General features: G+C 46.4%; 1 protein-coding gene across 7 annotated transcripts in view; it reads right to left on the bottom strand.

Annotated features, from left to right (window-relative positions):
- Nucleotides 1–26627, bottom strand: part of STX3 (syntaxin 3) — a 74568-nt gene that overhangs the window by 28375 nt on the left and 19566 nt on the right. For all 7 annotated transcript variants that reach the window (XM_033920936.1, XM_033920940.1, XM_033920939.1 and 4 more), the window contains exons 2-5: nt 20985–21062; nt 11615–11714; nt 2367–2441; nt 13–80 (exon numbers count right to left, since the gene is read on the bottom strand). In XM_033920936.1, the coding sequence (XP_033776827.1) occupies nt 13–80; nt 2367–2441; nt 11615–11714; nt 20985–21005 (264 nt within the window). In that variant the 5' untranslated portion in view covers nt 21006–21062. The remainder of the gene's footprint in view (nt 1–12; nt 81–2366; nt 2442–11614; nt 11715–20984; nt 21063–26627) is intronic.

Raw genomic sequence — 26627 nt, 5'->3', positions numbered from 1 at the left:
CTCCTAACTTACTTGGGATTTTCGTATTCGCAGATCTGCTGACGATCGGGTATCATCACGTTCCATGCTCTGCTCCATACCTGCCAACAGAAAGAAACACGTTAAGAGCACAGCCGCGGTTTTACACAACTCCTCTTCACACTCTCTACGTTCACAGACTCTAGTTTCCCCTTGGGTTCTGGTGCTGTAGTGCCCTTTGTATGAACGCTTATGGTCACTGTTTTGTTGTTTGTTTGTTTTTATGCTGGGACTGGACTGGATAAATTTGCTTCCTCTTCCCTTCCCTTGTAATCATATTGCCCAGGGTGAGATAATAACCTTATGCTCAAAGAACTGTCCATGGCGGCGCTGGTTAACTTGCTGAACAGACATTACTTCCACACCCTTGCACTATGTCCAACGTGTCTTCAGCACTGCACCACCGCCACCCCTCCCCCCATCCACCCGAGGACATGAGCAAGGGTCATTCCTTGAGGAAATGCTAAGAAAAGGGAAGGGTAACCTGTTAGACTAGAGAAGGAAGGAAAAGAAATAGGGCATGGAAAGGGGAGCAGGATGGAGAGAAAGGTTACGCAGAACAGGGGTAAAGAGAGAAGCACGAGTGGAATATACGAGGTGCTTGGGAAAGTTAAGCCTTCCCAAAAGCATTTTCCAAATCCTCAATGAACGTATACCAAGAATAGAAATTGCAGGACATCTTCGGGGCAGCGCAGGTCAGCACAGATGAGAGACGACGTGGGGCCAAGGAGTGCCCATCTTGCCAGCAAATTGGGGAAATCTCTACCTTTCAAAATAACTGAATTATGGAACAATATTCCTCTGGGCTGAGGCTTTCGTAAACATCTAAAAGCTTGGTTATTTTCTAAATTGGAAAATTTTTCCTGTCTCCATTACTGTAAACCAAGTCGAGCTTTATTTTTATAGAGGACAAGGTCTATAAACTTAAGCTTCAGTTTTTATATTCAGGTATAAAAGGAGCACACCCGAACAGCTAGTGGAAGTGATGGGATCTCTTCCTTGACACCTTTTGGAGCTGGCTGGTATGCAGCACCACTGCCAAAATCTAACTGCAGGCCGGCTTTACTGGTCTTGTGGATCATGAGGCCAGCCCATGAAATTTTAAAATACTGCCACCAGGATTATAGCGAGGAAGATGTGAGGCTGGATCAACTGGCGGAACTCATCCCACATAAGAAAGAGGGAGGGGGGGGGGGAAATTAGCAAAAGGACTATACTGTAAAGGAAACAGAAAAGCAACAGCTTAACTCGGTGTGGCAACCCAGCAGCCTCCCCTAAGGTACATATCAGGTGCTTCCTAGGGGAAGGAGGAATGCCCAGACAGAAAGACGGGGGCGGTCCGAGGAATGGAAGTCCCATTTTAAAACCCTGAGTTATCATGATTTTAGTTCTCTCATGTTTTATATTTTACTATAAATTTGTCTTTTCTGCATATTTGGACTAAACTGTAAACTCTATAGAGGAGTGTGGCAAGGTTGTGGGTTCAAACCCACGCTGCTCCTTGTGACCCTGGGCAAGTCACTTAATCCCCACCGGGACAGACAGGGAAAAATGCTTCATGTAAACTGTTCTGAGCTCCCCTGGAAGAACAGCATAGAAAACTGAATATATAAACAGTGTGAAAAGTTTCAGCCTCTGATCACCAGAGCTGGTATTGTGACATCACAACGCCTCATTCCACCAATGCCTAAGAGCCAACCTCATCAGTGATGTCACAATGGCTTGACTGTCCTGTACTTGGCTCACTTTCGCTACATTTTGATTTCATGAGTGGTGCAGTGGTTAAAGCACTCCGAGGTTGTGGTTTCAAACCTGCGCTGGTCCTTGTGACCCTGGGCAAGGCACTTAATTACTTAATTAATTAATTACTTAGTTAATTACTGAAATACCTGACCCACTTCCCTCCTTCCCCTCTCTTGCCCTTTCTCCCCATTGTTCCCACATCCCTTAAGTTAACTCAACTTGTACGTCAACTCAACTTGTACTCCACTAATCTTATGTAAACCGCATAGAACTTAACGGTATTGCAGTATATAAACTGTTATTATTATTATTATTAATTCCCTCATTGCCCTAGGTACGTTAGATAGATTCTCCTAGGGGAGCTCAGAATGGTTTATATGAATTTATTCAGGTAAACCATTCTGAGCTCCCCTAGGAGAACAGTGTAGAAAATTGAATGAATAAATAAAATATGCAGAAGAGATTGTCTTTGGCGTGTGTCTGTACAGGGTTGTGCTATAGAAATGCTAAGTGGTAATGACATGTTGCATAGATAAAAGGAAGAGACATGAAATGAAGGAATTGGAGAATGAGCTGAGAGGAAGGGTGCATTTGTTGTCGCTTACTCTTTAGTCTGTTTCGGACATTGTTGGCTAATTTCTTGATGTCGGTTGTCAGCTGCTCCAAGTCATCCTTTGTCTCTAAGAACAGAGAACAAGTCCAGTCAATCATTTACAGTGAAGAAGCAGAAAGCACAAAGAGAGAGCCTCAAGGAGGCCGTGTAATTCCCAAATCGAAGGCTAACCAGCCAGGAGTGTCACCAGAAAGCAATATTTTGGATTGGCGGGCACTTATTTCCCCCCTGCTATCTTAGTTCCCTACCAGATTATTTTTATAAAAATGAAAATACTTTAGCTGTGAAGGATCCCTGAATCCCAACAGATGAAGACTTCCGGGGCGCGCTGCCTCCACTTAGAAAAACGGAAGAGTCGGTGACACCAGCCCAACAGGTGCATATGCCCAGCTATTGCACGTGAACCAAGCACGGGCCAGAACTGAGCAGTGCCAGCCTCTGAAGCTTATCACTAACTGCCACGCTTTTCTGACAGGGCAGCGGGCTCTGGATGCCTTCAACTGGGAGGTCTTAGGGATCCTCAAAAGCTACACCAAGGTGGCTGGGTGGGTGGGCCCAAGGCAAAACTGGACAGACCCAGGCCAGCCCGTGGCTACATCCCAGCTGCCAGCCAGTAGAAGCGCTCAATACAGATGAGAGCAGCTAGGGTGAGCAGACCTAGACAGGTCCTCTTTTTAGAGGTCATGTCTGGGCATCCGGATTACTTTTCAAAACCTGGCACTTTGTGCGGGGTTTGAAAAGCTTCCAGCTTGGGACCGCGACGGGAGGGCATCTGCGCATGTGTGTGACATCATCGCGTTACGGTTCATAGACAAAACCGCCAAAGACAAAGGCGCGCGCCGACAACTGAGCGAAAGACGGAAGCGCGCGCCGAAGAAAAAGAGTGTTTTTAGGGGCTCCGACGGGGGATTTTGTTGGGGAACCCCCCCCCCCAATTTACTTAATACAGATCTCGGCGGCGTTGTGGGGGGTTTGGGGGGTTGTAACCCCCCTCATTATACTGGAAACTTAACTGTTTCCCTGTTTTTTAGGGAAAAAGTGAAGTTTTCAGTAAAATGTGGGGGGTTACAACCCTCCAAACCCCCCACAATGCCCCCACAACGCGGCGCGATCTGTATAAAGTAAAGTGGGGGGGGGTTCCCCCCCCACACCTCCGTCAGAGCCCTTTAAAACAGTCATTTTCTTTGGCGTGCGGCTCCACGTTGCGCGCGCCTTTGTCCCGGTGCGCTTTTGACCTGACACCTCGCATTACACCTGCGCAGATGCCCTCCCAACACGTCTCCAAGCACGAGAACAGGTTGAGGGGGGGCGGGGCGGGGCTGGGGAGGCAAGGCCTGGGGCGGAATGGGGCATAACTTGAGTGGAACGGGACACGCCTGAGAGGGCCTACGGGTGGGGCCATGGGTTCGATTTTTAGAGTAGTAAAATCTGGTAACCTTAAGTGCAGCGATCCAGCAGCATTGCAACTGATGCCATTCTTCTCACCTCCCCATCTCTGCCAAAGTGATAGGGGCGTTCAGTAATTGCAGACAGGAGAAGATCTTATTCTGCTCGGTTAAATTGCTTCTAAGAATTTTTTCAGGAGTGATTAATTTGTAATTCCAATTTTTATGGTGTTGTGGGGGGGGGAGGGTAAGTGATCACTGCGGCAGTGTGTGGGGGTCTGTACTTTGTGTCTGCCATGGTTATCTGGTCACTTTGAATACCGTCTGGGCACTTAGACCTGTTTTTACATCGCCTAAGTCACAGCGTACAAGTTCTGTCTAGGCAGTCTCGTTAAACTTTCAGTTATACTTGCAGTATGACTTAGGGCCTCTTCTATCAAACTGCGCTGAATGGCCCGCGCTGCTTCCGACGCTCCTAGAGTTCCTAGGAGCGTCGGGAGCAGCACAAGCCATTCAGCGCAACTCTCTGCACTAAAAACTGCTAGCGCAGTTTGATAAAAAAGGCCCTAAGTCTAGGTCAGCCCACATCCCGCCCGCACCTCTCCTCCTAAAACGCTCCTTTCAGCTCCAGGCGTACAGCAGCACTGGAAAGGCCTAAGCTGTTTTTAGATGCATCTAAAACCCATTTCGATTATCGGCACTTGGATGATTTGTCTTTTTGATCATCCAAGTGCCAATTTAGGCGGGATTTTAGACGTATTTCCATTTCGATTATGAGCCCCTATGCAATAGGCATCTGTCATTTTTTGTTTGACATATTTGGATGATGGGTGTGTGAATAGTGAGTGGGTTCTCCTGTGCCTGGTTGAAGAGGATTGAGTTTATTACATTACATTACGTTAGTGATTTCTATTCCGCCAATGTGGTTCAAGGCGGATTACATCAAAGTTATCAAGAATTACATTAAAAGTTTGAAGGAATAGCATAAGCGATGTCATAATATTTTACTTAAGAAGTATCAAAGAGTTGTCAAGATCTTAAGGTGATAAATGTTGGGTAATAAGAATTACCAAAGAGAAGTCAAGATGTTACGTGATAAGTGTTGGGTAAATTAGAAGCATTTTAGACTTTGTTGGGTACACTTCCCCCTCCCCATTCGCGGTTTCGGTAATCACGGTTTCACATATTTGCGATTTTGGGGGGAGGGGGAAAAACAAACAAACCATCCTTAAGTCTTCCCCCCGGCATCCCGGCCTTACCTGGTGGTCTAGCGGGCTTTCGGGGCAGGAGTGATCTTCCTATGCTCTTGCCCCGTGCAGATCGCCATTAGGAAATAGCTGTAGGGAGTTCCCGTCGTAGTCTCGAGAGACTACGGGAACTCACAGCAGCCATTTCCTAATGGCGATCTGCACGGGGCAGGAGCGTAGGAAGATCGCTCCTGCCCCGAAAGCCCGCTAGACCACCAGGTAAGGCCGGGAAGGCGGGAGGGAGGCGGGGGTGGGTCAGAGCCGGATATTAGCGGTTTTTCACCATTCGCGGTCCGGCTCTGCCCCTATCCCCCGCGAATCCGGAGGGAGAAGTGTAGTTAGAAGTACATTAGGGTAGTTAGAAGCACATTTATGGAATCGGATAGATGCCTATTGCGCAATTAAATTTTTTCCCGAAATTACTGAGCCTATTAAGGGTATTTCACAAACTAAGTTTTAGGAATTGCTGGGAAAGGAATGGAAGATACTCGTAAAACAAATATCATAATATCCCTGTATAGCTGAATCCCTGTGTGACTGAACCTTGAGAACTAGGTGCAATTTTGGTTGTTGCATCTCAGGAAAAAAACAGAATGAAAATACAAAAGTACAGAGAAGGGCTTTCAACTTGAGGAAGCTGAGGGAGAGATGTGATAGAGGACTATAAAATCACAAGAGGCGTGGAAGAGGCACGTATGACTCAGTTGTTTACTCTTTCGAAAAGTACAAAGACTAGGGGACAGGCCATGAAGTTACCAAGTTAAAACCAGTTGTAGAAAATATCTTCCCCAAACTTTTTATTGTTTAAAGAAATATGGGGTCCGTTGGAAGCATATGTTAAATAGAAGACTGATTAAATTGGTAAAATCCTTAATTCTTTGAATTTTCTTAATTTTCCACACACATCCAGATAGGGAGGGAGGGAGGGAAAGGGAGGGTGTAGGGTAATTTGTTTTAATTTTTGTTTAAATACAAGTGCTGTTAATTGTATGCATATCTGATTGCACTTTTTGTAAGTCTCGAAAATTAATAAAGAATTTAAGAGAAAAAGAAATATCTTCCCCCTGTGACCATATGGCTCCAGAAAAAAGGGGACGGATTGAGACATCCGGGTTTTACTTCCATTGAAAGCAATGGAAGTAAGGAGGACAGATTGAGACATCTTGGTTGCTTTCAATGGAAGTAAAACCCGGATGTCTCAATCCGTCTCCTTTTTTCTGGAGCCATATGGTCACACTGCCGTGCATAATAAAGCTCTGGAATTTAGTACCAGAGGATGTGGTAAAAACCAGCTAGTGCAGCTGGTTTCAGAAAAAGGTTCGTCTCAGCTATCTTCTTGGGGGGGGGGGGATCTGGTTGGGGTACTTGTTGACAAAACTGTTTAACACTGATTTGGTATTTTGGGAAGGTTGGTAGCTGAGGGCTGCTCCTGGGTGGGCACTGCATTGTTGTTTCTCTTGTATGTGTCTTGCAAGTAGTGTTCTAAATGGTGTCAGGTCAAAAGCGCGCCGGGACAAAGGCGCGCACAGACAATTGAGCGCAGCATGGAGGTGCGCGCCGCAGAAAATTACTGTTTTTAGGGCTCTGACGGGGGGGGGCATGGGGGGAACCCACTTTATTTAATACAGATCGCGCGGCGTTGGGGGGGTTGTAACCCCCCCACATTTTACTGAAAACTTCACTTTTTCCCTGTTTTAGGGAAAAAGTTAAGTTTACAGTAAAATGTGGAGGGTTACAACCCCCCACAACGCCGGCGTGATCTCTATTAAGTAAACTGGGGGGGGCTCCCCAACAAAACCCCCCGTCGGAGCCCCTAAAAACTGTAATTTTCTTCGGCGCGCGCCTTTGTCTTTTGCGGGGTTGTCTATGAACCGTTCTAAATAAAGCATTATTTAGAAGGAAAAAAAAAAAAAAAGGGTTGTCCAGCTTCCTGGAGGGGGAATCTATTTTTTGAGATCCTACCAAGTACTCGTGACCTGGATTGGTCACTATTGGAAACACTGGTTTTGATGGACTTTTGGTCAGATCCAGAGTGGCAATTCTTGTGTAAAAGAAATAGTCAAGGAAGCTCTGGCACCCGCATGCAATCTTCTGTTTATCTTTAAAAGGGTTGTTAATATCTGCTTTGTTTGGCTTGTAATATAACCTTTTGAAGTTTTATGAGCGTGCTGGTTATCTGCCTCTTCTTTCCAGGACTGTATGTTATCACAGTATTGTCCAAATTTTTCAAGTACAAGGCATGTCTGCTACTGCTCCTATGAATTATTTCTATAGCGCTACCAGACGTATGCAGCGCTGTACAGAGTCACAAAGAAGACAGTCCCTGCTCAGAAGAGCTTACAATCTAAACAGATAAACAGGATGTCATGGATACAGTTAAAGGAAATGGTTAATTTGTTGGCTGGGTTGGTGGACAGTGGGGAGTAGGGTTATGGATTGAAGACTATATCAAAAAAGTGATCTAGGACAGTGTTTTTCAACCTTTTTACACCTATGGACCGGCAGAAATAAAAGAATTATTCTGTGGACCGGCATCGGTCTGTGCGTGGTCCGGCAGTTGAAGAACACTGGGCTAAGTCGTGGGCCAGATCCCGCCCCCATAATAGTACTAATTGCACTTTGTAAGTCCTTTGCCTCATCTGGAAGCCTACCCTCGCAACGTCAGAGAGAAGGCTTCCGGTTCACGCGCAGGATGCTCGTAGGAGCCACTGCCCATGGCTTTGTGCACTGAATCAGTTAGGAAGAGGGAGCTGGTTCAAAGATAACGCCCCATCGATCGCACCATGGACCAGCGATTGAAGAACACTGGGCTAAGTCGTGGGCCGGACTCCGCCCATCTCTATCCAATCTCCACCCCAGACCCCGCCCCCCTTAATAGTACTAATTGCACCTTGCACGTCCCGTGCCTCATCTGGAAGCCTTCCCTCTGACGTTGCAACGTCAGAGAGAAGGCTTCCGGTTCAGGCACAGGATGCCCGTAGGAGCCACTGCCCATGGCTTTGTGCACTGAATCAGTGAGGAAGAGGGAGCTGGCTCGAAGATAACGCCGCATCGATCGCACGGTGGACCGGCGGTTGAAGAACACTGATCTAGGTCACACTGATCTCTCGGTAGTAGGCAGTGTGGATATGAGAGAGGGAAAATGCTTGAGTACCTGATTGTAAAACCGCTTAGATAACTTGATAGGCGGTATATAAAATCCTAATAAAACTTGAAACTTGACTTTTATGGCCAAAAGAAATGCTATAGAAGCAGTGAAAAACACCATCAGAGGCTGGAAGGACACAAAGGAGGCATAGCTAACCCCCCCCCCCCCCACACACACACACACACCCAACACACACACACACAAATTTTTAGATTGAATCAGATTGGGCAGACTGGATAGACCATTCGGGTCTTTATCTGCCGTCATCTACTATATTACTATGTTACTATCTCGGGAGGAGAAAGAAACATAGAAACATGACGGCATATAAAGGCCAAATGGCCCATCCAGTCTGTCCATCCGCATCCACTATCTCCTCCTCTCCCTATTGGCTAAGGCTCTTAACATTTGCATCTCCTCTTTCTATTGGCTAAGGCTCTTTACACCTGCATTATGAGGTCATAGAGCTGCCCATTCGCAATAACTATTATCTCTTTCTCTCTCCATGAGATCCCACATGCCTGTCCCACACTTTCTTGAATTCAGACACAGTCTCTGTCTCCACCACCTCTTCCGGGAGACTGTTCCACGCATCTACCACCCTTTCTGTATAAAAGTATTTCCTTAGATTACTCCTGAGCCTATCACCTCTTAACTTCATCCTTTGCCCTCTCATTCCAGAGCTTCCTTTCAAATGAGACTCGACTTATGCGCATTTACGTCACGTAGGTATTTAAACGTCTCTATCATATCTCCCCTCTAGGAAGGACAGAGACGTGTGCGACTACACTTCTCCCTCCGTATTCGCTGTGATAGGGGATTAACAGAACTGTAAATACTGAAAACCCGTGAATAACTTTTTTATATGTTATTCGCTGTTTTCTATTAAAAACCATTATGAATATGGTGAAACCGCAAATAACATGGTGGTAGACCTGGCCTGTTCCTGAAGGAGATGCAAAACACGGTGAAGAAAGTGCCGGGAATCAGCGATTTTCTCTGTAAACGCTGAGAATCAGCAATTTCTCCATGCAAGCTGATGTAATTTGGGGGGAGGAGCCAGCAAGCTAAAAACCGTGAATAATCGAAACCGCATATGCTGAAAGAATCTCCTGCTTGTTCAGGAGCCGCTGCCGATGCTACTCAGTGCTATGACCAGTGGCGTAGCAAGGGGTGGAGGGGGTCAGTCCGCTCTGGGCGCCATGTTGGTGGGGGCGCCAGCCCCCCTCCTCTCTGTCCCCTCCAGCTCTACCCACTCCTCCACTTACCACGCACACACACCCTTTCCCCGTACCTCTGTTCACCGCCATAAGCAGCAACTTCAACGTACTCCTCGCGACCACGTCAACTCTCCCGCTGACATCACTGCCGTGCCTAGGAAGTGGCATCAGAGGGAGAGCCGCTGGGGCTGCGAGGAGCACACCGACGTTGTTACTCGTGGCGGTGAACAACTAGGGGTGCGGGGGAAGGGGAGGGGGGCCTGCGCGCGGAAGGGGGGATCGGGGCGGAGACCAAGGCGGGGGAGGGGGCGCCAGCACCAGGCAATTTAAACTTCTGCGGCACAGCAGTTCAAAACGCTGTGGTATTTCATCACTCCTTCACAACTGGTTCGGACGGTTCCGCTGGATTATCTCTGTGCCAATCATTAACTTTTGCATTCTTATCCTTGATGAAGTGAAACGCTGACTAAAAACTCCTCTCACTTCTCCAATGAAAAAATGTGAAGATAACCTTAAGGAGGGTCAGTATTGGGGCAAGAAGCCTTTTCTGGATGAAAAGCCACATTGGCCCTTGCGATGCTGCACACGCTGCTGGGTTGAGAGTCGGCGTAAGCGAAAGCAACGAGGAGGGGAGGATTTTGCTATTGTTATCCTTGCTTTAAGACGACAGCAACGTAGCATTGACTTGAGAGCCTATTCATTTAATCAAAACACCGTCTGTCCCAATTCAGTAGATTCTCAAGACTCCTGAATTAGCCAAAACATGTACATGGCGAGTTATTGGATGAATAAAGTGATTTGAACATTGGATGAGTAAAAGGACGTTTTTACAATAGGTTGTGGTCATAAGTCTGATTAGGACAATTCCACCCTTTATTTTATGTATTTGACACACATACGAAAAACACACACTCATACACGAAAAACACACACTCATACACGAAAAACACACACTCATACACGAAAAACACACACTCATACACGAAAAACACACACTCATACACGAAAAACACACACTCATACACGAAAAACACACACTCATACACAAGAAAACAGATAAACACACAAATGACCTATACATGACAGACACAAAACCAAAAAAATACACAAATAATTTAATCAGACATAGATATGTGGTTTTTTTCACACACACACACACATAAAAGGCCAGAAAGAATCTGTGTTTTCTTCACTTGATTAAATCTCTTTTATTAATTAAAAAAAATAAACAAACCTGAAGCATCAAAGCAGTTTTTTGCAGTTTCTCTTTCCTCTCTACCCACAACCAGCACCAATTTTCTCACATCTCCTCCCACCCATCCATGGCCCAACCACAACGGTGGCATAGCTAGGACTCGGTGAGCCCTGGGTGGGAGGACCAAGATAGGGCCCCTACCCCCACGCATGTGTCCCCCCCCCCCTCAGGTCCAGCAGCTCTCCATTCCCAGCCAGCGGGGCCTCCTTTCCGTTGCCATGTTCCACCATTCTGATACAAATTCCTGTGAGTGGGACACAGCAGAGGAAAGGCCAGAGAGGCAGCCTTTAGCGCTGTTGCTGCCCCTGCAGAAGCTGGGTATGGGGGAAGGAGAGAGTGGTACCAGACCTGGGCATATGGCGGCCTCTACAATGGGCAGCCCTGGGCATTTTGCTCAGTGGTTGCTAGACCCTGGGCCCTGCCAATGTAACTCCCTCCCCAGCACCAGTGTCCTCTCTCTGCCCTCCCCCCACCCAGCAGTAGTTTCCCCAGATCTTCTCTCTTCCTAGCCCTGGCTGTACCCAGCAGCTTCCCCTAGGCCCCCTTCCCCACTCTTCCAACTGTAAAACCTACCTCCCTTTTTGTGCATATTTAGTGACATAAAACTTTATGCAAAACTAAGCAAATATAAAACACCTGCAGTCCACTCATTAATTGCCATGAAGACCACCTATACTACAATGTTTTCCGAGCTCCTACATTCACGCACGTACACCCGGATTAATTCTCAAAGCACCTATTTCCACATGCAAAACACTATTTAACACACTCACTCCTTAAAATTGCCCCCAGCATGCCCTGCGATCTCCAGAAGGAACCTTTCTGGGGAAATGAACATATGAAGAATGTGAGCTGCACGTCTAAGAGACTGGATTCATCCCAGCATGCAAGCAAAACCAACCCATCCGGCAACCCTACCAGAGAAGAACACGGGGGAAGGGGGGGGGGAAGGAGAGAAAGAAGACAACCCGCACGCTGTACTCACTTTGCTCCGGGATGGGCGCAGACAGGATGACACTGTAAATCTTCTTTGCTCCTTCCACATTATCTGAAATTTTGTCAATATTCTGCCGGATTTCTTCGATCTGAAGAAAGAAAAGTGAAAAGTGAGGAGCCTAAAAGAAAGACCGAGGAAGATGAAAGAGACAATGGGAAGAGTTTCTTTCCTGTGCTTTTGCTCCATATTCCCCGGCAAGAACATTATATTCATGTGTGAGAATATTGCATTATATTGTATTGGCTGATTTATAATTACTAATGGTTTATTTCAGTTAATTTGCAGTTCCACCTTCTTTCTTTCTTTCATTATATATATATTTATCATTATATATATATATATATATATTTGTGAGCAGGGAAATTTGTATAAACTATTTGTTTTAAACTATTACAGAAGTTCCTATTTTGTAAGATGAAACATGGGAATTAAGTTCTTATGATAATTGTAAGCGCTGGTCGCTGACATGTTCTCATTGTCTGATCTGTTTGTATTTTACGTAGAGTTGCTTTAATCGTGTATCAAGGCAACAAAAACAAAAAAGGGGAAAATCCAACTTTATCTGCAAAAAAAACCACCAACCGGAAACAAACAAAACAAGCTGCAGATGTGTACAAGATGCAGGCAAAATTTATTTGTGACAAATTAAAAACTTAAATTATATAAAACCCTTTTACCAATCGAGGGACCCGACACGGTCCGTGTTTCGGACAAACCTTCGTCAGGGGTCCTATGGAGGTACAGATACAATACAAAAATCATTAAAATTATAAGAAAATACAACAAAATTATATGTGTGTAGACAAGATGATGTTGTGTTACCGTGCTACCAAAGATTGTGATGAAATGACAAGAGATAAAGATGAAATCAAAAGAGATAAAGAAAAGCATGCAATAAGAAGGACTGCATACAAAAAATGAGACATCAAAACAGACCATTGTGATTAACAATGATGTGAATGACAAACGATAGTATCGCTATGGAAAAACATAACTAACTTTGGAAAGTTCTCTTGTCATTTCATCACAATCTTTGGTAGCATGGTAACACAACATCATCTTGTCTACACACATATAATTTTGTTGTATTTTCTTATAATTTTAATGATTTTTGTATTGTATCTGTACCCCCATAGGACCCCTGACGAAGGTTTGTCCGAAACACGGACCGTGTCGGGTCCCTCGATTGGTAAAAGGGTTTTATATAATTTAGGTTTTTAATTTGTCACAAATAAATGTTGCCTGCATCTTGTACACATTAGAGAATGACACGGGGAAAAAATCTGTCCCCGTCACCGCCCCGTCACCGGCCCACCATCCTCTGCACCGCCCCGTCACCGCCATTCCATTCACCGCCCCGTCACCGTCACTGCCATCCCTTTCACCGCCCCGTCACCGCCACTGCCATCCCATTCACCGCCCCGTCACCGTCCCCGCAGCATCTTTTGGGATCTTTAACTCATCATCGCTAGGACTCGAATCTGAGTCCGTGGCACCTAACATAGAATGGAATTAGTATGGCAAAGTAATGAAGAATGGTCCAGCAGCCCCTACCCTCCCTCCACCTCACCTTATATTCGTTCCGAGTTTGCCGGCTTCCTTTTTCCCTAGCCGCACGCGTTCAAAAAGCCGTGCATTTAGCCAGCTCCCTCCCTCCACCTCACCTTAAATTTCGAGTTTTCCGGCTTCCTTTTTTCCGAGCCGCACGTGTTCAAAAATCCGTGCACGCGCGGCTGCGCGAGTCAATCAAACTTCTCCTCTCCTGCAACTTCCTGTTTCCGGTTGCGTCAGAGGAGAAGATTGATTGACTCGCGCAGCCGCGCGTGCACGGATTTTTGAACACGTGCGGCTCGGAAAAAAGGAAGCCGGAAAACTCGAAATTTAAGGTGAGGTGGAGGGAGGGAGCTGGCTAAATGCTACGGGCGGGCGGGCGGTGGCTGCGGGGACCGCGCAATCCTTGATACCTCACTGCGGAGACAAGACCATTCACCGCCCCGCGGGCGGTGAATGGCCTTGTCCCCGTCACCGCAGCGACTGCTAGTTTTCTTCCCCATTTTCGGCGGGTGACCCGCGGCTAAAATGCGGTGGCCGCGGTTAAACCGCCACCATGTCATTCTCTAGTACACATCTGCAGCTTGTTTTGTTTGTTTCCGGTTAATTGTGTATCAACCAATACCATATTTATCGTCTTATCTCCTCACACTCAGTACAGCCCAGATGGCAATATGGTACAGGCAGGAGGCAGGCTGAAGTCTGACTTCCCTCTCCATTGAGGTCTCTATCTGGCGAACAGTTTTAGAACTCGTGCCTATGGGCTCCTTTTATCAAGCCGCGTTTAATACCCTGCGCTGAACCACCGGCCGCGCTAGCCGCTACCGCCTCCTCTTGAGCAGGCGGTAGTTTTTAGCCAGCGCGGGGGTTAACGCGTGATGAAAAGTCGCGCGCGTTAACCCCCGCTAGCGCGGCTTGATAAAAGGAGCCCCGTAAGTCTTTGCTGGTGGAGATAAAGTGGCGATACGAGCCCGAGAGGATTCACCTAAGTTGAACTGTATTTTAGCTGCTTGATCTTAGACTGTGACTTTTTTTTTTGGACTTTTCTTTTATTAGATTTTTCATATCTTGTTATTTACTTTCGGAGATTTAAAGCACCTTGTAGTCCTTTTCCCCTTTCTTTGAATGCACACCTGCGCTTTATATTTATTTGCACTGAAAAAATTTTTTGAAATAGGGGAACTTATGATGTACAGGGCAGTGTTCGTTTACGGCTCCTTTTACTAAGCTGCGATAGCAGTTTTAGCGCGCGCTGAATTGCCGTGCGCACTAGACCTTAACGCCAGCGTTGGGTGAATTTCATGAAAAGGCAGTAAATAAATCTCCCCCCTCCCCCCCCCTGTTACAGGATCTATGGTGAACCCGTTGCATGTAACTAAATCAGAAAATCAAAAGTCCTCGTGCCTTGAACCTTCCTCATCATCAACCAGGTGATGAGTGCAATGCACTGACTGAAATCTCTTAGGACGGTGGTTCTTAAACATAGAAACATAGAAACATAGAAATAGACGGCAGATAAGGGCCACGGCCCATCCAGTCTGCCCACCTCAATGACCCTCCCCTACCTTTCTCTGTGAAGAGAACCCACATGACGATCCCATTTTGTCTTAAAATCGGGCACGCTGCTGGCCTCAATCACCTGAAGTGGAAGGCCATTCCAGCGATCCACCACTCTCTCGGTGAAAAAGTACTTTCTGGTGTCACCATGCAGCTTACCTCCCCTGAGTTTCCATGGATGCCCTCTTGTAGCCGTGGGACCTTTGAAAAAGAAGATATCTTCTTCCACCTCGATACGGCCCGTGAGATATTTGAACGTCTCGATCATGTCTCCCCTCTCTCTGCGTTCCTCGAGAGAGTATAGCCGCAACTTATCCAGCCGTTCCTCGTACGGGAGGTCCTTGAGTCCTGAGACCATCCGGGTGGCCATTCGCTGGACCGACTCCAGTCTCAGCACATCTTTGCGGTAATGAGGCCTCCAGAATTGTACACAGTATTCCCCTGTCCCAGGGGATCCCCAGTCACCTCTATTAGATGTAAATCTGCCTCATGCATATTCATTAGGGATATATTGAAAACCTACCTGGCTGGGGGTTCCCCAGTACGGGTTTAAGAACTACTGTTTTAGGACACTTCCCTAACAAGATTGTCTAGTAATGCTTCACAAGTAAAGGCATAACAAGATCTTGCAAAACGCATTAAGGCATTTCTAATCTCAAGGTTGTGGTTTCTCCTGTTTTGTGGCATGGCATTCTTTTTCAGATCAGGATGACAAGCAAATAACTTCAGGCAAAAGAATTTGACCTACTGAGAGAAACCAAGAAGTTTCCTCGAGACTGCAAGAGTGGCAGCTGGTTATGACAGTAGAGGAAGATGCATGTCAGAGCACACTCTGATCTAGGTCAGTCCATATTAGGAGAGACAGGAGGCAGTTTGTATATGAAATGGAGAATGACATGGGGGCAAATTTCATTTTCCCACCCCGTCCCGGCGAGTTCTTTTCCTGTCCCTGCCCCATACGCCTTATGACGAAGACCGCACACCATTTTAGTAGCCTTCCTCTGGACCGACTCCATCCTTTTTATATTTTTTTGAAGGTGCAGCCTCCAGAATTGTACACAATATTCTAAATGAGGTCTCACCAGAGTTTTATACAGGGGCATCAATACCTCCTTTTTCCTACTGGCTATACCTCTCCCTATTCAGCCTAGCATCCTTCTAGCTTTCCCCGTCACCTTTTCAACCTGTTTGGCCACCTTAAGATCATCACATACAATCCCACCCAAGTCCCGTTCTTCTGTCGTGCACATAAGCTCTTCACTCCCTAATCTGTACATAGAAACATAGAAGATGACGGCAGATAAGGGCCATAGCCCATCAGGTCTGCTCACTCTACTGACCCACCCCCAAGTCTACTATCCTAGGGATCCCACTCCTGGTTACAGGTTCCCTTGGCTTAACCCTCTAAGGCAGGGGTGCCCAACGCGTCGATCGCGATCAACCAGTAGCTCAGGAAGGCAACGCGAGTCGATTGCGGAGCCCAATCCGGGCTCTGTGATAGACTCGTGTTGCCGTCCTGATCTACGGGCCGATCAGCCTTCCTCTCCAGTGTTCTCCCTAGGGCCTTTTAGCTGGGCGGTCCGCCCAGCTGTCATCTGCCGCTGCTGAACATTAAACCCCCCCCAAAAAAACCGGCTTGGAGATTTCAGCCCGTAGCGAACTTATGCTCCGGGCTCTAACGTGTGCGTGCCGGCTTCTCTTCTCTTCCCTCCGAAACCGGAAGTTATGTCCGGGGGGGGGGGGGGGAGAAGGGAAGCCAGCACGCACATGTTGAGAGCCCTGAAGCAAGCGTTCGCTACGGGCTAATACGGGAGACAGGTTAGTGAAGCATTTGTTCTTCTTCCTGCCGGGTCCTGCCTACTTTCTGTTTCCACGAAGGCAGGACCCGGCAGCATTTCCCCCAATAGGTTGATCACAATCTTGGGCTGATCAGCCTTCCTCTTCCCGACGGCAGAATTGACGTCGGGGAGAGGAATGCTGGTTGGCCGAAGCAGGGAGAGTTTGGGGCCTGTTATTGGTGGCGTTTGGGTCCTGGTCCCCGATGGTAATGGCAGTGGCAGTGGCTTGGGGGAGGGCAGGGAGAAAGAAAGAAAAAGGGCAGGCAGGGATACAGAAGGAAAGAAGAGAAACAGAAAAAAATGAAAGGGAGGCAGAGAGAAAGAAAGGGCAGGGAAGAGGAAGGAAAAGTTGGGGGAAGGAATGAGGTCTGGAGGAGAGGAAGCATACAGGCTAAAAGAAGGGAAGAAAGATTGTATGCACAGTCAGAAGAAGAAAGTGCAACCAGAGACTCATGAAATCACCAGACAAGGTAGGGAAAATGATTTTATTTTAAATTTAGTGATCAAAATGTGTCTGAATTTATATCTGCTGTCTATATTTTACACTAAGGTCCCCTTTTACTAAACTGCAATAGAGGTTTTTAGCGCAGGGAGCCTATGAGTGTCGAGAGCAGCGCTGGGCATTCAGCGCAGCTCCCTGCGCTAAAAACTGCTATCGTGGTTTAGTAAAAAGGGAGGGGGGTATATTTGTCTATTTTTGTATGGTTGTTACTGAGGTTATAGTGCATAGAGTCATCTGCTTTGACCTCTTTGAAAAACCCTGGAATAGGAATGATGATTAACATTTTCTATGCGTACAGTGTGCTTTGTGGTTTTTTTTTTTAATTTTATTGTTGGTAGATCATTTTGACTTGGTCATTTAAAAAGTAGCTCGCAAGCCCAAAAAGTGTGGGCACCCCTGCTCTAAGGGATCCCACATGGGCATCCCATTTGCTCTTAAATTCTTGCACGCTGTTTGCCTCGATCACCTGCACCGGGAGCTCGTTCCAAGGATCAACCACTCTCTCGGTGAAGAAATATTTCCTGGTGTCGCCATGAAATTTCCCGCCCCTGAGTTTGAGCGGATGCCGTCTTGTGGCTGAGGGTCCTTTGAGAAAGAGAATCTCTTCTTCCATCTTGATACAGCCGGTAATACACTTAAACGTACCGTTCCCTCAGTTTTTTGCAGCCCAATTGCATGAGTATTTAGCAGCCCGGGCCGCAGTAGAAACTTCTAGCACGGCGGCACCCTGAGAAAGACTATGGCTGAGGCGGACCACCCCCTTTGCACACACACACCCCTTACTACGCCAGTGCCCCAAACTATGAGCTTGCTTGGACCTCCCATCTAGATGGTCTCTTACTGCCTTTCACATCCTCCTGACGCTCCCTGTTTCTGAGGCTTGTGGTGAGTGAAGCTTTCCCAATCAAATGTTGACTGAGCCATATAGTCGTTCCTTGGTGATTGAACAAATACGTGTGGAGGTGATTCCCCCTTCATCAACAGAACACAACACTATAAAACGAGCAGGATTAACTTGTTTCCTGTTGCTACACTGACTAAACTGAAAGCATGGATGGTTAAAAAAAAAACCAAAGAAAAAACCCCCTCATCTCTAACTTGTGGTGCTCCTGATACATAACCTGTGTTTTTACAGGCCAGTGTTGGATAAAAGTCAGCGACGGGGGTTTTCGGAAGCAGCTGGATGCGAAACGCGTCAAGGCCCGTCAAAGGTTTTGTCTTGCTCCAGGGCAGACAAGTGTTTTTCTTTAAAACTACTTATGCTAGATTTAAATAGCAAGTCACGGAAAACTTATCAAATGAGAATCCACGTCATGGGCTGGGATTGAAAACGGAGAGATTTTCTGCTGCTGGAACTATGCTCTAAGCCTGGTCTCTCGCAAACCTTTTTCCTGAGCACTTAGGAACATGCTAAGTAACCATTGAGGACTATTATTGCTTTCTGCCTTCCACTTAGGTGCCATTTATAGAATCAGGGCCTGGATCTCTAACTCATCAGTCTATAATTACTCAGATCATCCTTGGAATTATTTTACAAAATCAGAATTAAAATGGTTCCTTTCTAGTCCTGAAGTACAAAGGCAGATGGTAGCAGATCCACAATTTCATACTCAGGTTCCTTGAGAACTCTTACAGTGAATACCATCAGGTACCTGTGATTTGCTATGTAGTTTATCAATATGCTCTGTCTAGTACCTCTTCTAGATTCATGCAGATTGGTTCTAAAATTTATACCTCCCCGACATCCTACACAGTAAAGACTGTAGAAAAGAATTTGGTTTTCAACTCTTTTTGAAGTGCTCCTTTTACTTCTTAAAGAAACAAACCACCAGTAGTGGGGAAAACACCAGCTACACAAACAATACAGAATAAATCAAAAGTGGGAGTGAATAATGGACTTCCAAGCCAAGGAGGACACAGTTGACCAGGAACATACTGGGAATCACACATATAACAGACCCAACCCAGTACTGTGTTTCAGAGAGAATATTGCCTGCCTCAGGGGTCAAAACACACTGCATCACCAATAAACCAGGTAATGAAAACAGAATTGTTAAAAGGTCTCGCATATATAGGCGCACAATTCCGTGTAAAGTCAGTGGTGAACACAAGTGATTTTTGTCTTGTCCAGCTTTATTAATGCATCTAACTTGCCAGTATTATTTACAGTATATGATCTTGCCAGGTTTTATAAGTCTTCCTCTTTTCCTCATTTATCCCCTCCCCCCCCCATACACAAGCTCAAAATCTTCATCATTTCCCTCTAAGGCAGGGGTAGGCAATTCCCAGTCCTCGAGAGCTGGAGCCAGGTCAGGTTTTCAGGATATCCATAATAAATATGCATGAGATAGATTTGCATCTCAAGGAGGCAGTGCATATTCATTGTGACTATCCTGAAAACCTGACCTGGCTCTGGCTCTCAAGGACCGGAATTGCCTACCCCTGCTCTAAGGTAATATAACAACAGGGAAAACTTTTTTTTTTTAAACCGTGCACATGTATTCTTTTTACAAAACGTAAAAATACAAGTGCATATTTTTTGTCCTATCCAAACTATATCCTTATGACTTATTTCTGTATGTACTGTATATCTCTGTGTGTAAATTGTATACATCAGGGATCTCAAAGTCCCTCCTTGAGGGCCACAATCCAATTGGGTTTTCAGGATTTCCCCAATGAATATGCATTGAAAGCAGTGCATGCACACAGATCTCATGCATATTCATTGGGGAAATCTTGAAAACCCAACTGGATTGTGGCCCTCAAGGAGGGACTTTGAGACCCCTGGTATACATGTATAAAAGGTGATTTCAGAAAGTTGGTATTTACTTGTGGAATTAGGACTTTAGTAGGTTGTTTCGTAAGAAGTCTATATGAGAAGTCCAAAAAGGCACCTATGTGCTTTTATAGAACTGCTATTACTACTACTAAACATTTCTATAGAACTACTAGACCAGGGGTAGGGAACTCCGGTCCTCGAGAGACGTATTCCAGTCGGGTTTTCAGGATTTCCCCAATGAATATGCAGGAGATCTATTTGCATGAACTGCTTTCAATGCATATTCATTGGGGAAATCCTGAAAACCCGACTGGAATACGCCTCTCGAGGACCGGAGTTCCCTACCCCTGTACTAGACCATACACAGAGCTGTACACTAAACAAGAATGAAATGGTCCCTGCTCAACAGAGCTTACAATCTATTCAAGACAGACAAACAGATCTACAGAGTTACGGGGTGGGGGGAAGGATGGCACGAGCGTGGCGTGGTGGCGGAGAGGTGCCATGCCCCCACCGACATGGCGCCCAGGGCAGTCCATCCTCCCCCCCTTTACTACACCACTGTTGGCATACCAACTCAGGAATGTCTATTCCAGGCATATGATGTAGCAAGATAGAAGGGACAGTCTGGAGTTGGCAGTAGAGGAGAAAGAGAGACTTACTCGATGAGCGAAGTTACTGGGGAGGAATGTAGACAGAGGTAAGAGTGGATAGATACTGAGCAGCTACAGAGTTGATGCACTTGTAGGTCAATAAAAGGAGTTTGAACTGTATGCGAAAATGGATAATGAGCCAATGAAGTGACTTAAAGAGAGAGCTAATATGAGAATAGTGACACCGGCTGAATATAAGTCGTGGAGCAGAATGGTGAGCAGATCGACGGGGAGACAGATGGTTTGCTGGGAGACCTGTGAAATTGAGAAGCAAGTGGGAGGTGATCATGAGGGTGGAGATGGGTTTTAGTAATGTGGTCGGAAAGGAAGGGATGAATTTTGGTGATGTTATAGAGAAAGAAATGACAGAATCAGCCACAATAATGCGTAAAACAAGGTTTTCCACATGGAAAAGCAGCTTTATAAAATCACTCCCTTAATCTTGTACCGAGGTTAAACCTAGCAGGCTTGCCCTCACCTGTAAGAAAAAATCATCCATGAAGGCTGCGTTGTCAATGGCGATTTCTACCTCTTCCACATCATCTGTATCCTGCGTCTGAAAGAGAGGAGAGTCAGTACCCAAGAACCTAGAGTTATACTTCTGAGCATAACAGGATCCACCAAGAGTAAAGGAAAAAAAAAACACCCTAGATTTTCAATTACATTTAGCGCAGACAAACATGTATTCTGGATTACTGACTATGGTATAAATGTGTCTGTGCTGAAAACCATCTCAAAACACTCTGTATTGTAACACCTTTACAGAAGCTCATGTATTGTAACACCATTACAGAAGCTCATGTAAACTGCTCTGAATTGACTCCCCAGTCATAGAAGCTTTCAATAAACGAACAAACCATGAGCATCTTTGAAGCACGTCTCCGGATCAGTAACTCATGAAGGCCCTGATTCTATAAGCATAGGCACCGAGGAATGAGGCGCATTGTGCATGTCAATCTTAAATTAGGCGCCATTTATAGAATCGGGCCTAGCAGTGCCTGAAATGGATTTAGGCGCCAGTAGGCATCTGAACCTTAGGTGTACCCTATTTATGCCAGGGATTTCTTGGCCTAAATACCGGTGCCTAACACGCAAAGCACCCCCCCACAATCTGCCCCTAGCTACGCCTACTTTTTGGTAGGCACCTTTGACTAGATGCCTACCTGAAAGCGGTAGACGCCTACTGAGTTAAACGCCTACCACCCAATTAATTTTAATTTAAGCCAATTATGAGGTGCTAATTGCTTGTTATCGGCGCTGATTAAGCTTTTTAAATAATTAACCTGCCCTTTTGCAAAACCGTAGCACTGTTCTTAGCGCTTACCCTGGCGGTAACATCTCCAACACTCATAGAATTCCTATAAGCGTTGGAGCTGTTACCACCGTGGCCGGCACTAAGAACCGCACTATGATTTTGTCAACGGGGGAAGGGGGGGTAAGTTAGCTAGGTGTGCCGATCTAGGCATCTAACTTTAGGCATCTTTTACAAAACCAGGGCCAAACAGCCTAAATATGAGTAATTCTGAAGCGGAGGAAGCTGCAGGAGCTTCCATCGCAATAATATTACATTTCAGGAACATACACGGCCACTTCTCTGGTAGGTGATCCAGTAGCTCTTCTTTTACTTGGGAAGCTAATGGCTGTTTTCAAAACTCTTGCAACCGCATTACGTGTGTACAAGCTTTTGCGCTGTTTACAATCTTCTCAAAAACAACGATTGGATATTTCTTCTTTTAGATAGTTATTTAGAGAGAGTCAATGCTTCTGACTGACGGAGTGAGGAGGTGGAATGAACCGCCTGAGACTGAGGCAGTGTATGGTAAAAAGGGAGCCCCGTGTGATGTAAGGCATAATTTCTGAGTATTTACATATGGATTGTATGAGCTGACAATAAGTTGTCTATCCGGTATTTACAGAATGAGTTTGTACATATACATATGTTTGGAAAAGGCTTACTGTGACGTTAGTAAGGAATTGCAAGTGCCAGGTTTCTATTTTTCTCCTACTTTCGTTGGGACCCTACTTCTGCTCTCATTTTCTCTTTCCACCTCTTTGTGCATCTCTGTTTGTTACCCACTTTTTCCATCTGCATTTTCCCTTCTCCACCCCTCACACTTTTCCTCTATCTCATTCTCCTTCACTGGATCTTCTGATACAGGACAAGCTGTTGTGCTAACTTCTCCAATGCTTCTCTCTGATTTGCCAACCTCATAACATATAACATAACATAAAACTCACTTTTATACCGCAATTACCACTAAGTTCTATGTGGTTCACAAAAAGTTATGAGTATCTTGGCATTACCTCGTTTGAAGGAAGAACATCATTAGCTCTTTAGATTAATTTAGGCATTAGCTCTCAGCTCTACAGTTTTATATCCTTGACTATTTTCTTATTTTATCCCAGGACAAGCAGGCAGCATATTCTTGACTGATGGGTGACGGCACCGACGGAGCCCCGGTACGGACAATTTTAGAGTGATTGCACTCTAAGAACTTTTTAGAAAGTTCTAGCTCGGCCGCACCGCGCACGCGCGAGTGCCTTCCCGCCCGACAGAGGCGCGCGGTCCCTCAGTTTCTTAGTTTCCGCGGAGCTAAGAAGACGCGTTTTCAACAGCTGTTGAAATTTTTTCCTAACTTGCCTTCCCGCTCGCGTAAACGTTTGGCTTCATTTGCCTTTTTTCTTTCTTTTCTTGTGTTTAAAAAAAAAAAAAAAAAAAAAAAAACTTTTATTTTTTTCTTCAATTTTCGGTTTTCCCCGGCGGGGCCTTCTGCCACCATCGAAGCCTCGGCCTTCGATTTGGCGGAAGCCGTTTTTCCTTTCATGCCCCCTCAACCGGGTTTTAAAAAGTGCCAGCGGTGTGCTAGGCCTATATCTCTCACGGACCCACACAACTGGTGTTTACAGTGTTTGGGTCCTGAGCATCAGGCCTCTTCTTGCACCCGCTGTGCTACTTTAAAAAAACGGACATTAAAAAATCGCTTAATTCAACAGCGATTGTTGTTCGGTGCCGAGATGTCCGACCCCGTTCCTTCGACTCCGGCTTCGGCACCGATTCAGTCGGCACCCTCGTCTTCGACGCCGCGTGATTCCACACCGGCATCCCAACAGTCAGGTAAGCCGGCTAAGAAGCCTTCCCCGCTGGAACGTCTTCCGGCCTCGAGTGCAGTGAGTCCAATCCTGCCGCCTGTAAGACGCCAGCGGAAGCGCTCCGCCCCTATAGAGGTGAGTCCCTCGACATCGGGCTCCTCATCTCCGGGGCGTCGAGCGGCACCGCAGGTACCGCAGAAGAAAAAAGCGGTACCGGTGCCATCCCTCGATGACCGCATTACGGCCATCCTTCAGGTGCAGCTTAAGGAGCAATTAGAACGACTCCTTCCTGCTATCATGACACCGAACCTTCCGGTGCCAGTCCGCACCGAGCCATCGGTACCGGTTGTGGAACAACCCGTATCGATACCGATTGTGGAACCCGTGTTACCCGCTTCCACTGTTTCGGTACCGCTTCACCTAACCTCATCGGTATCGATGCCAGTCCTTGCACCGGAGCCGAGAGCTCACCATCAATCGGTGCAGACTTCGGCACCGGTGCGACCGATAACTTCTCCGGACACGGTATCGATGAGGTCGGGTAAGTCGGTGCGCAAAACCCGACACATGCAAACGTCGACACCTGAGTCTCGGGACCATTCTTCCCATGTCAGGGACCCTGATCTGTGGGGAGACTCAGAGGAACCCTTTCTTTCCGAAGGAGAATGTTCCTCAGAGGAGGAGGATTCGGCTGTCCCTGACCCATCCTCCAAACAGGCCACTTCCTCTTTCTCTAGTTTTTTGAAAGAGATGTGTGAGTCCTTGTCCATTCCTTTGGAGGCTGAATCCAAAAGTCTAAAGCTTTTTTGGATGCCCTTGATTTTGATCAGCCTCCAAAGGAATTTTTGAAACTTCCCCTTCATGATATCTTGAGGGAAACTTTCTATAAGAATTTAGAGACTCCTCTAACTGTCCCAGGGGCCCCACGTAAACTGGATTCTCTATATAAGGTAATTCCCATTCCTGGGTTCGACAAACCTCAACTACCACATGAATCCTTATTTGTCGAATCCACCCTTAAAAAGACTTCAGGAGCCAGTGTATATGCATCTGTCCCTCCTGGCAGAGAAGGAAGGGCCATGGATAAATTTGGTAAGAGGCTCTACCAAAATGCTATGTTAGCAAATAGGGCTAGTAATTATGCTTTTCATTTTTCTTTTTATTTAAAGCATCTCCTTACCACCATGGCTTCTTTCGAGAAATATCTTCCTTCACGAAAGCATCCCGCTTTTCACACATGCTTGTCGTCTCTTCTCCAATTGCGTAAGTTTATGGTTAGATCAATATATGACACCTTTGAACTTACATCCAGAGCGACAGCAATGTCAGTAGCTATGCGTCGTTTGGCCTGGCTTCGGGTATCCGAGCTTGATGTTAACCATCAAGATCGGTTAGCCAATGCCCCATGTCTAGGGGATGAGCTCTTTGGGGATTCCATGGACTCAACCACACAAAAGCTCTCTGCTCATGAGACGCGCTGGGATACCCTGCTCAAGAATAAAAAGAAGCCTCCTCCGCCAAGACCATACAGGCAGCAATCGGCCTATCAACGCCGCTTCACAGCTCGTCCATTGACTACCACTGCTCAACAACCTAGGCGTCAGAGGCAACAGCAACGTCAGCCTCCCAGACAACAGCAGCAGCAACAAGCTGTAAAACAACCTCCTCAGCAGAAGTCACAGCCCTTTTGACTTCATTCTCCGCAGTATAGCCAGTATCCCTATTCCTGCTCTCCTGCCTCAGCCTATAGGAGGTCGACTTTCTCTGTTCCTCAGCCGGTGGGAAGTAATCACTTCGGACCAATGGGTCCTCAACATCATCCGCCACGGCTATTCTCTCAACTTTCAGACTCTTCCACCTCAAAACCTGCCAAAAGAGTCTGCTTTGAACAGTCCTCAATCGGCCCTCCTTATTCAGGAGGTCCAATCCCTCCTCCTTCTGAACGCTATAGAGGAAGTTCCTCTAGATCAAAAGGGGCAGGGATTCTACTCCCGTTACTTTCTAGTTCCCAAAAAGACAGGAGATCTCAGACCCATCCTGGATCTTCGCGATCTCAACATTCATCTAGTAAAAGAAAAATTCAAGATGCTTTCTTTAGCCATCCTTTATCCCCTTCTAAATCAAAACGACTGGCTATGCTCCCTCGATCTCAAAGAGGCTTACACTCACATACCGATCAATGTAACCTCAAGACCATATCTCCGATTCATGATCAATCATTGTCATTACCAGTACAAGGTGCTGCCCTTCGGTCTTGCCTCATCTCCAAGGGTATTCACCAAATGTCTCATTGTGGTAGCGGCATTTCTACGCTCTCACCACCTGCATGTATTTCCTTACCTGGACGATTGGTTGATCAAAGCCACTTCTGCTCAAGCGGTCCTTCTGGCCACCAACCAAACCATCCAGTTTCTACAACTTCTGGGATTCGAGATCAATCTACCCAAATCTCATATCATTCCCACTCAGAGACTTCAATTCATTGGAGCGATCCTAGATACACTCCTCATGAGAGCTTTCTTACCATCCAATCGTCTCCAGACTCTTCAGTCTCTATGTCACCAGGTACTTCCTCTGCCGTCCATCTCAGCAAGACAAATGATGGTACTCTTGGGACACATGGCATCCACAGTTCATGTCACACCTCATGCCCGTCTTCACCTGCGCACTCCTCAATGGACCCTTGCTACCCAGTGGTCCCAAGCGTCGGACCCTTGCTCACGACACATATCTGTGACATCATCTCTTCGTCAGTCTCTTCAATGGTGGTTGGTATCCTCAAATCTATCCAGAGGTCTTCTGTTCCATCAGCCTCCTCATCAACTAGTCATCACCACCGACGCCTCTCTGTATGCATGGGGAGCTCACTTGAACGAGTTCCAGACTCAAGGTCTTTGGTCAGCCCAGGAGAGGAAGCATCAAATCAATTTCCTGGAACTCAGAGCGATGTTTTACGCCCTCAAGGCCTTCCAACACCTTCTCTTTCCTCAGGTCCTTCTGTTGTGCACAGACAATCAAGTTGCGATGTACT

Source organism: Geotrypetes seraphini, chromosome 14 (assembly GCF_902459505.1).
Source record: "Geotrypetes seraphini chromosome 14, aGeoSer1.1, whole genome shotgun sequence".
Taxonomy (NCBI): Eukaryota; Metazoa; Chordata; class Amphibia; order Gymnophiona; family Dermophiidae; genus Geotrypetes; species Geotrypetes seraphini.
The sequence above is the reverse complement of the archived record's forward strand: the minus strand, read 5'-3'. Positions and strand labels throughout refer to the sequence as shown.